The sequence below is a fragment of the Macrotis lagotis genome, chromosome 3 (assembly GCF_037893015.1).
Source record: "Macrotis lagotis isolate mMagLag1 chromosome 3, bilby.v1.9.chrom.fasta, whole genome shotgun sequence".
NCBI lineage: Eukaryota > Metazoa > Chordata > Mammalia > Peramelemorphia > Peramelidae > Macrotis > Macrotis lagotis.
Window position 1 is genome coordinate 278,611,029 of NC_133660.1, and position 12,623 is coordinate 278,623,651.

The window sequence follows — 12,623 nt, forward strand, 5'->3', positions numbered from 1 at the left end:
CCTCCAGGCCCTTGTACTAGCTGGTCGCCCTTCCTAGAATGCTGACTCTCCTCTCCTCTGAGACAAATCAAGTAACACCATCCTCAGGATCCCATTTCTGGTCCCCTTTGGGGAGGGAGGAGAATGGGAGTTCCTAATCTTCATTTTTTACATTTCCTCTATATAAAGCATAAGGCCCCAGATGTGCCAGCAGTGTCCCCTGAATGTCTAGATCTGCTTTCCCATCTCCTTTTTCATCAAGTCAATGAGAGACCCCAGTCTCTGGCCTCACCCCTCCAACCCCATTATTCATCCCAATGCCCCACACTGGGACCGTGGGTCCATCCAGAGAAGCTTCCACAAGGAGCCTGGCTCCAGCTGGGCTAGGATGGGCCCATGGCCCATGCCAACCTCAAACAGAAGTCTTAGAGTGTGAAAGCACCTCCCCGCCAGGCCCCCAGCACCCTCAGAGGGGAGATCCACAATAAATAGCTCCTGAGGGACTCAGGCAGTCAATGGGAAATGAAGAGTGTCCTAGGAAGAGAGTCCACACAAGGGGCCTGGCAAAGCCTCCTGGGCAATACAGACTCTGATCATGGGTCAGCACCTTCTGGATTGGGAGCCATCGACTCTGCCGTCTCATACACAGCTTCCGGCTCCTGTGCTGGACCCCGCTGGCTCACGGTCTCGTGGTAGTCAGACTGCACAGCTGTGTACTCGGCCTCTTGCTCGGGCCCAGAGTACATCGTACCCTGGCCTTTGTAGCCTGGCTCAGCCTCATAAGATGCAGCGTCCTGGGGGAAGGCAAAGGAAAGCCCACATGGAGTCATTCTCACCATTGTCAGGGATTCGAGTCAGGACACCTGAAGGGCTGCCAGGTGCTTGAGAAATCTGAAATTATCTTATTTCCTCATCCTAACAGTCTTTGATAGGGAAGGACAATTATCATTCCTCCAAATAAGGAAACTGAGGCAAGCAGGTGAAGTGGCTTGCCCAGAGTCACACAGCTAGTAAGTATCTGAAGCTGGATTTGAACCCAAGAAGAAGAGTCTTCCCAACTTCAGCCTGGTCCTCTATCCACTCTAATACCACTTAGAAATCTGATAGGGAGATGACCTGGGGCTGAGGCTGGACAGACCTCATGCCCTAGAATGGCACAGCTGGCAGTTACAACCCCTGGCATTCGTCTTCACCCCCAGCTAATGCTTGACAGGACATCGGGGAAAACAAGCAGAGGAAATGGAGGCAGCAGAAATTTTTCAAGCTAAGGGTCTTGTTTATGTAGGGGTAAGATCGGGAGGAAGGGCTTAGAGTCCACCCCATTGAGCACCGGGCAAGTGACCAATCACAGGGGACTTGGTGATCACAGCAGGTAAGTGATTGGGGGGCGGGGGTCAGCAATCACATGAGAGCTAGTGATCAATCACAAGGGAGTTGGTGATCATAGAAGAGCTAGCAATAGATGACAGTGAGCTCTCCCGTTCCAGGCCGGGCACTGACCTCATAGACTGGGCTGGTGGGGGGCCTCTCCTCAGCTGGCTGCATTGGACTGGGAGGAGGAGAGGGAGTTTGCTTCTTGATTCTGGCTTGCTCCTGCAATTCAAAAGCAAGGACGTGTCAGCATGCTGGGCCCTCCCCAAAGCCTAGGCTTGCAGTCACAGCCTTAAAGCAGGTCTTTCCAAAGCAGCACTTGGAGAGCCACCCCAAAATGAGGAAAGAAATCACCTCATGGGATCTAAGCTCTCACGTGCTTGTGTCTTTAGAATTGATGTGAATCTTCCCCTTCCCAAAATAAAATCATGACCCAAGTCCCAACTCATCTATCCCAACCTGCTGCTGCCCCAAAGGGTGACAATCAGAGAAGGGGGAAGCCATAAAGGGTCTTTAGAGAAGGGTGTGATGGCTTGGTCAAGATGACAGCCACAAGCTAGAGGGACTCAACCGGGAATGCCAGGAGAAGGGGGAGCCTTGAGAGAAAGGGGAAGGACCCTACAGCAGCAGCCTGACCTTCCAAATTGGGGCAAGGCAAGGTGGTCAAGATGCTTTCCATCATGGCACCAGGAGGAGGGCCATATTGTCTCTGTGAGACCCAAAGCATGTCACGTAGAGTGGCCCCTTCCCATTAATATGTGGTGAAGTAGGTGGTCCGCATAGAGGCCTAGGAGATCCCCAGTGGGCCTGGTTGGCTTCCTATCTCACCAACCAGTAGTGTGGGAGGCACAGGAAAGGGACAGGCTGAAGTGGAAAATTTTTGGCAGATTCCAGAAAAGGAAATGTGTACCAGGCTGACAGACACCCAAGGCCTGGAAAACCAGCTCTGTCCAGTCCACAACACAAGGAGAACAGAAACAGTAAAATACGTGGCCACCTGGCTGACCTGCAGCCACCAGGTCAGCTGGATCACGGTCTGCCCAATGACAAGTCAGGTCAGTCCTGCTCCTCACTCTGCTGATGAGGGACTCGCCTGGCTGCTTGAGACACAGCCTGCATCGGCAGGTGCATCTTATGGGGAAGATTCAGTCCAACACCACCCACTGCTTCTGACCCTCCCTCATGATCAGAATTTCAAATTCGATACCTGCTTCCTGGGTAGCTCCCTAAATTCTATTTATTCCCCAGGACATTAGCATAGTCCATGAGGAAGGATCTTAGCAACTCATGAAGAAGTAACACAGAAAGGCATCACCATCCACCAGTCAGGAGAGTGATGCCATCCCACAAGGCCCTCTCTGGGCATCAGTTTATCCACATGTAAAATCAAGGGGCTGAGCTAGATGACCACTAGGGTCCCCTCTTGCCCTTAGGCAGTTCCCTGGAAGGCTGTGAGTTCAGTGGGAAGGGCCCAGAGTGGAAGTTGAAATGCCAGTTCTGACTCCAACCCAGGATTCACTCGACTCCAGGGATAGCACTGGACCATGCTGTCATGATCAATGGGAAATCATAGACATTTTGAAGTCTTAGTGCCTGAGTCCTTTTCACTCTCTGGGCTTCATCTACAAAATGACTCGATGGTTCATCCTTCTCAGTTCTACAGTCAAAAGGACCTTCAGAAAGCTCCTTCGGGTCATCATAGACAATAAAACTATACCGGTTGGGGAACTCAACTTCTCTCTCTCCAAATTAGATAAATCTAACCATAAAATAAACAAGAAGGAAGTTAGGGAGGTGAATACAATGTTAGAAAACCTAGACATGATAGACCTTTGGAGAAAATTAAATAGGGTACATGATATGTGCACAAGAACTAACCACGTGCTTGGCATAAAAACCTCACATTCAAATGCAAAAAAGGTAGAAATATTGTATTTCAAGTCATGATGCAATAAAAATCACGTGCAATAAAGGGCCATGGAGAGATAGACCTAAAACTAATTAGAAACTAAATAACCTAATTTTAAAGAATGAATGGATCAAACAACCAATCATAGAAAGAACTAATGATTTCATCCAAGATAATGACAATAACAAGTCAACATACCAAAACTTATGGGATAAAGTCAATGCAGTTATTAGGGGAAATATTATATCACTAAATGCTTACATGAAGAAAATAGAGAAAGAGGAGATTAACAAAATGAGCGTGCAACTAAAGAATTAAGAAAAGAGCAAATTAAAAATCCCCAAATAATCCACATTTAGAAATTCTGAAAATTAAAAGTGAAATTGATAAAATCAAAAGCAAGAAAACTATTGAACTAATAAATAAAACCAAGAGTAGCTTTTATATAAAAAACCAATAAAGTAGATAAACCTTTGGTTAATTTGTTTAAAAAAGAAGAAAACCAAATTACTAGTATCAAAAACGAAAAAGATGAATTCACCCCCATTGAAGAGAAAATTAAAGTAATAATTTGGAACTAATTTACCCAACTGTATGCCAATAAATTTGATAATCTAAGTGAAATGGATGAATATTTACAAAAAATATAAATTGCCTGGGTTAAAAGAAGAGGAAATTAAATACTTAAATGATCCTATCTCAGAAAAAAGAAATTGAATAAGCCATCAATGAACTCCCTATGAAAAAATCTCCAGGGCCAGATGGATTCACCAGTGAATTCTAATAAACATTCAAGGAACAATTTGTTCCAATTCTGTCTAAACTATTTGAAAAAATAGGTGAAGGTGGTCTGCCAAATTCCTTCTATGACACTACTCTGGTGCTAATAACTAAACCAGGAAGAGTCAAAACAGAGAAAGAAAATTATAGACCAATTTCCCTAATGAATATGGATGCAAACATTTTAAGTAAAATATTAGCAAAGTGATTACAGCAAGTTATCACCAGAAAACTGTTTCAGGTTGTCAAAGAATTTGACAGATAGACAGGAGGGGAAGGGGAGGAAGTGAAGAGGGGAATGAGAGAAAGACCAAGTCTCCCATTTAATCTTGGCAACAACCATGGAGTGAACATGGTAGGCTTCTTGGGTGGAAGCTGCAGTTGACTGGGGCCACCTGGGCAATGGCAGAGTCAGACCTGAACCCAAGACCTCCAAGCTCAGGATTCTAGCTGCTAAATGACCCTGCCAGCCCAATGTGCATCCTGTAAATCTAGATTGGTGTTTAAGCCAAGCTGGAATATTTTTGACCCGGTAGGGTGATTCCCTCACTCACCCCGCTTCCCCAGCCTGACCTGAGTTGGGACAGTCACTGACCTCCAGCTTCCTGCGGGCCTCCTCCTGCTCCTGCTTCTCCTTGGCCATTCTCTGGGCTCTCTCGGCCTCCGCCTTCCTCCGATCTTCTTGTTCTCTCTCTTTGGCCAGGTTCTCAAAGTTAGCTCGGATGTTGCTGGCTTTGCTGTTCACTAGGGAGGAAAACAAGGTTTATTTTTATTTTATCCGAAGAAAAGGATGTACGTACTCCCACCCCTCCAACAACACCATAATTGGAGGTATCTTGACCTCTGCACAAAACAGTGACCCCTTTGAAAGAAGGGACTTTGTTTTTGTCTTTTTTTGGCAAAAAGACCCAGAGTTGATACTTCAGAAATGTTTATTGACTAATTGATCAGCCTCATGAGAAGGGACCCATCAATAGGACAGTCTGGGTGAGAGAGAGAATACAAGATTCGTGCCAGAAGAAAAGCTCCAGAAGCTTCTTTGACTTCTAGGAAAGAGACCTTCCCGCTGCGGATTCACACTTGTAAAAACCAGGACTTGCCACTGAATATTTTTAAGGGGAAACTACAAACAAGGGCCTCACCGGCTTCCACCGGCAGCGTCTTTTGGTAAGCTGATGAAACCTTGGAAACGTCTTCGAAGGTGGATGCATTCTATGAAAAAAAGGAAAGGAAGAAAAAAAAAGAGTTTTCACATGGCTTTCTTGGACAGGAAGTGTCATATCATATGGCTTTGGCTTTACTGCTCCTATCAACACAGATAATAATTTCAAAAATTGTCTGTAAACATTCACTCACATTCCCAGGGGAACAGTCGCAAATTCAACCACCTACTGCTGCAGTGGCCCAAGAACTTGGGACCCAGGAGACCTCAAACACACACACACACACACACACACACACACACCCCTCCAACCCCAGCCTCCAGTCCTGGTCTTGAATGGGATTTTTCTCCTTGTCTAGGGACAGTCTGTCTCCTTGGCCTAGATTGTAAGCTTCTGTTTCCATGTTGAATGGTTAAGAGACACACAACTACTACAACCAATAGTGGCTGAGCCCCCATGGATAGATGATCCCAAAGTGAACAAGTACCGGAAGAGTCAAGTCTACACTTTTTGGATCTGCAAACTCACTCATTCCTGGTGGCTCTGACAGACAAAAGATACAATCAGTTCTACTTGAACAAGTGTTTTGAAAATGTAAATTTGTTCCAAGAGATTGCTATGCTAGGGAACAATCTGACCAGAATGCAAATTTGGCGTTTACTTAAGCACAATTTCATCCTCCAGAAGCAGCAGAATGTAGAAAAGTGCCGCGCTTCACATAACAAGCATCTGGGGCTCACTTCCAGAAGCCAGCTAACTGCAGGTCTTTCTTGAAGGTGAAGGGCCACACTGATTGTGGATCTTCTGGGGCAGCGGCATCGGGGGAGGAGGGGAGCCGGTCTGAAGCCCCCACAGCAGCCCGACCCCTTCTTCTGCCATGATCCTGGAGTTATGAGTGGAGAGGACTTGGCCAGCCTGGGCCACCACCTGGGAGCCAGGGTAGAGGCAGAGAAGCAGTTCAAGGCTTCACCACTGCCATTTACTGTAGTTCTGTCTCTTAGCCATGGGACATATAAAGCCATATTAGCGGTTTTAATTACGCTCCTATCTATTTTATAACACACCACTGACAACATGTTTGAGTGTGATGCTTCAACCCCGAGTTTCCCCGTAAGCTCTAGGGAATTTATTACTTTAAGGGAATGCATGTGTGTCATTACAGCAAAACGAACTCTGTTTTACCTCCTAATCAAAAGGATAAAACATTAGATAATTAAAATTTTTTTTATTCTTTATTTTTTTTTAGATTTTTCAAGGCAATGGGGTTAAGTGGTTTGCCCAAGGCTGCATGGCTAGGTAATTATTAAGTGTCTGAGGTCAGATTTGAACCCAGGTACTCCTGACTCCAAGGCCAGTGCTCTATCCACTGTGCCACCTAGCCACCCTGATAATTAAAATAAAAAATAAAAACAAGATTAAATTAAAAGATAAAAAATAAAAAAAAAGTGTGGTTTGGAAAGCACTTTACAAATATCTCAATTGGGCTACACAATAAGCCTGAAAAGAGGCTATTATGATGCCATTTTACAGGAAGAAAATTAAGGGAAACAGGTCAGTGACTTGTCCAGAGTCACCCTGCTAGCTAGTGCCTTAGGTTAGATTTGATCTAAGATCTTGTGACTCCAAGCCCAGTGCTCTGTATACTCTGGTGCCCCCTAGCAGCCACATTACCTTCTAAAATATGGATCCATTCAAGATACACTCTAAGAAAAATCACAAAAGGTGAAATACTAAAATACTTTCGAGCAAGGGTTCTACGCTTGGGGTTCATTAACTTGTTTTTGAAATGTCTGGACACTGTATTTCAACACTCTTAATAATGAAAAATTAGATAATTAAGATAATAAAAAATAAAAGCAAAATAAAATTATAAGATTAAAAAAATAATAAATAATAAATGTATGGTTTGTAAAGCACTTACAGATATCTCAGTTGATCCACACAATAAGCCTGAGAAAAGGCTATTATTATGCCCATTTTACAAGAAAATTAAGGGAAATTGAGGTTTTTAGTCATTAGAAACCTCCTTCGGGGGGGGGGGGGGGAATTCCCAGGTCTCCCTAGAAGGACCAGAACAAAGGGAAGGAGCCTTGAGCCAAACCAGAAGACCACAATGCCCAGGTACAAATGCTCTTTATTCTACAGGGCAAAATGGGATACTTACTTTATCCATTCTATCCTTCTGGATCCCATATTTTCCACCAAATCCTTTGGAATAATCTGAAACAGGGAAGAAGATCAGGTTGGAGTGAGGTTGAAGGAGGGAACATTCTTCAGAGCAGGCACATGCACCAAGATGGATAAAATGGCCAAAGGAAGATGCAGGGGAGCACGAGGGAAACCAAAAAGAAAAGTGTCCGAGATGGATGAAGGGGTTTTGTGAGAGACGGGCTCTATCCCTCCTCCAAGCATTCGGTCCACGGGCGGGTGAGAAACAGAAAGGGCCCGGACATGCTCTCCACGTGCTGGGGGAGGGGAAGGGAGAAAGGGGCAGGGGAAGGGTGGTGGGGGCCAGCCCAAGTGCTGAGGACAGGAGTAGAATGAAGTCCTTCACCAGGCTCCACTTCATAGCACAGCCTCTCACTTCCCAGCCCTCAGAGCCAACTTGGTTCCCATTGGGTTTCTTGGGTGTGCTCTGGTCTTTGAGGAGCATAAAGAACCAAGTTTAATGGTATTTTTCTTGATTATTTTTAAGAAAGAAAAAGACCATGTGGGAATTCTGCCCACGGAATAACTACGAGGCAGGAAAATGTCTGCTGCTGAGTCAAATGTCCATGCAGAATTATGCCCCACATAGATCCAGGGTTTGGAATCATGCATTCTGGGAGATGGACACCAGGCCCCTTACCTCTCCTGGCCAGGCTGCAGGATTTCTACTAACAGCTATGTGATAATGAGAGCCTAAAATCTGTCCTGCAAAGTCAGGAAGTTACTATTTTTTCTGGCCACCCGTCCAGGTCCTAAGAGCTAAGCAAGAATCTAATGAAGGGGAAAGACGGCCCTCTACATCGGAAAGACACTGCCCTGTGCTACTTATTCAGGACGCCCCCCCCCCCCCCCCCCGTAATACTTGGAGCTGGGAATGGTTTGTTTTAGTTTTACCCTTAGGTTCTACACAGAGCTCCTTGAAGGGCAACTGAGTCTCCTGAGGCCTGGATGGAGCTCGCCAAAAGTAACACATCATCTTGTTCCTCCACAAACAACACAAACGGAACAAAAAGACGTCACACTGAACACAAACGGCTTACTCCTTCCCTTCCTATAATCCTAGGCTGGGTGCTTTCTGATTTATTTGGGGGGCTTCAGCAGAGTCCACAGCCAACCTCAATGACTGCCTCATGTGAAACAGGACCGCCAGCCTTTAACGAGACAGTCCTAACTCAGAGTGGGCCTGATAGAAACTTCAGACTTTTCTGAAGGTGGTTGTTTAACCACTTTCCAGTCATTTCTGACTCTCTGCATCCTCATTTGGGGTTTTCTTATCAAAGATACTGAACTGGTTGGCCATTTCCTTCTCCAAATCATTTTACAGATGAGGAAACTGAGGCAAACAGGGTGAAGTGACTTGCTCAGGGTGACACAGTTAGGAAGTGACTAGTTTTAAATCAGGAAGAAGCATCGTTCTGACTACAGGCCCAGGTCTCTATTGACTGTATCACCTAGCAGCCCATTTCCTAGAAGTATTAGGAAGCTCTCTCAAATAAACCATTATCTTAAAAAGCCCCCAAAGTTGCACTTTGTGACTTGTTCCTCCTGATGGAGGAGAGAATCTTCTCTGATCTTTGGGCAGGTTACAGAAGACTGGCCAAGTCGAAGGTCAACAGTAGTAACTAGAGCATCACCCTCTGGGGAGCCGAGAGAATCGACTGTGTCAGTGGAGGGTATGGAAACACTGAGATTTCTCGGCAGCCCACCGAGGTGGGCTTCTCGGCCCTTCTCCAAGGCAGATCTGGGCTCCCCGCTCTAACAAAGGACACCCCTTTGCCTCTGGGCTCTGAGGGACAGAGCACCCCCAACAGGTGCTGTCTGGGTGAGGCTGTGGTACAAGTGGTTGCCTGGGAAGGTGAAGAGGGAACCCGAGGAGCCCGAGGCCGCGCAGCCACTGTGCCTTGCTGGGATTCGTGCTGCGCCAATTTCTCCTTGTACTCAAACCCCACAGCGGATGGGTCCTGCCTCTCGGTCTGGACCCCGAATTTGCCTCCGAAACCACTTTTATAATCTGAAAATCCACAGGTGACAGCGGAGAAAACAACCAAGAGAGGAAAACACACTTTTAGTTACAGAGACACAGACTGGTGACACAGCCAGAGACACTGCTCAGGGAAATCGAGACCTCATCTACAGTTTGCATCGTGAGGGGGAGATGGACTCCAGGTTGGAAGCCCCATTCTCTGGAGGTTCGGAATGTAGGTGCTATAGATGGGGCCAACTCAAATAGCAAGTCCTTACAGGCGAAAAGGAAGGGCACTTGGTCCAAATCCCCAATTCACATATGAGTAAACTGAGGTATAGAGATAGTAATGTCACCCAAGTTTGACTTCATAACAGCATTTTCAACATTTCTCACCAGTGAATACTTCTGTGTGTATGTGAAAGACATACATGTCACACCCACACATACACACATACACATTGTGAGTCAAATGAACATGGTTAAAATTAAACACACTAACATTCACTGAACATAGCTAAGATTTCTTTTTTGGAAATAACAGGAGGGTTCAAGAGCCATTTCAAAGAAAATGATTTTCCTTCCCCAATATCCTTGTTTTCATGTTATATTTTTTTAAAGTAAAAAAAAGACCCTTCTCCCTAATTCTTCCAATTATTTCCTTCTCTAAATATTAGGAAGGGGGTGGGTGCACAGGGAGGGACAAAGATGCCCTTTCCTTTTCCATTGCACTGTAGCAAATGATAATCTCAGAACCTGAGCCCCTCAGCCAGCTGGTGACCCCCAAGTGAGCTGCTGACCCCAGGTGAGCTGCTGACCCCTGCGAGAGCTGCTAAGCCCCAGGTGAGCTGCTGACCCCTGCGAGAGCTGCTGACCCTGCGAGAGCTGCTGACCCTTGAGCGAGCTGCTAAGCCCTGCGAGAGCTGCTGACCCTGCTACAGCTGAGTTTCCTTCGGACACCAGGAAGCAAAGGACAGCTTCAAACAAGCCAAGACAAGAGGCCCCTTTAGACCCCAACCCCCACCAGTAGAGTGTGATGGACCTATGGCTAGAGACTTCTCTTGGCCCTGGTGAGAACAGGTGGAGGAAGATGGCTGTACCTTTTTGGGATTCGTGGAGCTGCACTTTCTCCTGGTGGTCCCAGCCCAAGGCACACTTGTCTTGTCTGTCTCTCTGCACACCAAACTTGCCTCCAAACCCTTTCACATAGTCTAAGCACATAATAAAAGGCCACAAGAATCACAGAAAGAACTGGAGAATGGGCAAAAGGCCGAGGTCACGCTGCCGGCCCAAAGGCAGAATAGGGACGTGTCCCCCCCTTCCCCACCCAGCTGTCCTGGGAAGGGACTTCTGTGCTGGTGAGTGGGCATCCTCTTTAAGAAAGGATTCCTCCCTTCTTGGGAATAGCTTCCTGGCTAGGGTCAATGCTATCCATCGGTCAGCCCAACACAGACAGGCACCTACAGAGGAGAAGCGCCAATCCATGCGACTCCAAACACCACTGGCTAGGCCCAGGGTCTCACCATGTCACCAAAGGACGGGTACATGCTGCACACTCAAGACAAGGCTAGGAAGGTACAGATTCTACTGGGGCACAATCAGAGCAGGAAAGGCAGAGGGAGGAGGATATCCGTGAACCATTTTTGGAGTCTGAGATTTTTGTTTTAAAGAAGCCAGCTATCGGCTCAAGGGCTCATTGTGCGAGGGTCCAACAGTCAAGACTAAAAAGGAAACTGGAGAAACCTTTCTGTGACTCATGCTTTTCCGTTTTGCCCTGATATTCAAAGCCAACAGCACTTTTGTCCACGTTGTCCTTCTCCACGCCATATTTACCGCCAAACCCTCGGGAATAATCTAAAAAGAGAGAGAGAGAGAGAGAGAGAGAGAGAGAGAGAGAGAGAGAGAGAGAGAAAGGATCATTTAAAATACTTAATCCAGTCGTGCAAACTGCCTGGCTTCGGGCTCTATGTCTTTCCTGGTCAGCAGAGCATGAAGCACCTCCAGGAAGCAACAGCCACCGGAGGGTTCAGGGCAATGAGGAGAGCCGGAGGGCCCAGAGGCACCGCACTGCCTGTCTCAGGGGGTAATGGCCATGGAAACAGCCAATAACCCAAAGAGAACAGGAGACAACATGTAGACTCACACAAAGCCTGGAAACAGCCTAGCACCATCTTCTCTCCCCCTTAAAAGGTATTTTACTTTGGGAAATCTTTTTTTTTTTTGCAAGGCAATGGGGTTAAGTGACTTGCCCAAGACCACACAGCTAGGTCATTATGAAGTGTCTGAGGCCAGATTTGAACTCAGGTCCTGCTGACTCCGGGGCCGATGCTCTATCCACTGCACCACCTAGCCGCCCCAGGGAAATCTTTTAAAAACTGTAACCAATCTCTAAGAATCACAGGAAGTCAGAGGAGGGAAAGGAAAAGGACCAGTGTCAGCCTCATCCCCCAATGGCTTGTGCTCTCCCCCTCCCAAAGCACCTTGGACTTAAAATCATTTTGTTTGAGTTTTATAGGGCATGTTTGTAGAAATATATCATATATACATATTATTATATATTATATAACATAACATACACTGGCATGCACACTATGTAGAACACGCATTACATATTTACATGTGCTGTGTGTGTATTTTAATGCCCTTGTGGTCTGTCCTATTCAAACGTCAACTCCCTGTAAGCTGAAATATCCCCTAATTCTAGAATTGTACCTGGTAATTCATAAGCCTGGTCGTAATAAAAATGCTTGTGGATGGGCAATTATGTGTCTAGACTTAGAGAGCTGCCCAGAGCACAGGGAGGCTAGTGACTTGCCCAGGGTCACACAATGGGTCAACAGAAGGATTTGAACACAGGTCTCATTGGCTCTGAAGTTGGCTTCCTATCTACCATACAGCAGTAAAAAGTCAAGTAAGTTTCTAGTGCTTGATAGGATGACTACACTTAAAAAAAAAAAAAGAATTTTTCTGGGGGCAACGAGGTAGCACAGTAGATAGAGCAGCAGCCCTGGAGTCAGGAGGACCTGAGCTCAAATCTGGCCTCAGACACTTCATAATGACCTAGTTGTGTGACCTTGGGCCAGTCACTTAACCCCATTGCCTAGCAAACAAAACAAAATGACCATCTTCGCAATGATCTGGAGAAAGCAAGTGACTATAAATGCTGCTATCTTACCAACCCTCCAATCCCCACAGCCCCTCGACAACCCCCAACACCACACACCCCTTGGGGATCCTTCAGGGATACAAA

General features: G+C 46.3%; 1 protein-coding gene across 4 annotated transcripts in view; it reads right to left on the minus strand.

Annotated features, from left to right (window-relative positions):
- The window catches only part of CTTN (cortactin), a 48,529-nt gene that overhangs the window by 5,126 nt on the left and 30,780 nt on the right, over positions 1–12,623 (minus strand). For 2 of the 4 annotated variants that reach the window (XM_074230854.1, XM_074230855.1), the window contains exons 9-16: positions 11,117–11,227; positions 10,474–10,584; positions 9,311–9,421; positions 7,367–7,422; positions 5,182–5,251; positions 4,635–4,783; positions 1,480–1,572; positions 587–773 (exon numbers count right to left, since the gene is read on the minus strand). In XM_074230854.1, the coding sequence (XP_074086955.1) occupies positions 587–773; positions 1,480–1,572; positions 4,635–4,783; positions 5,182–5,251; positions 7,367–7,422; positions 9,311–9,421; positions 10,474–10,584; positions 11,117–11,227 (888 nt within the window). The remainder of the gene's footprint in view (positions 1–586; positions 774–1,479; positions 1,573–4,634; positions 4,784–5,181; positions 5,252–7,366; positions 7,423–9,310; positions 9,422–10,473; positions 10,585–11,116; positions 11,228–12,623) is intronic. The other 2 variants (XM_074230856.1, XM_074230857.1) reach the window with 2 other exon arrangements.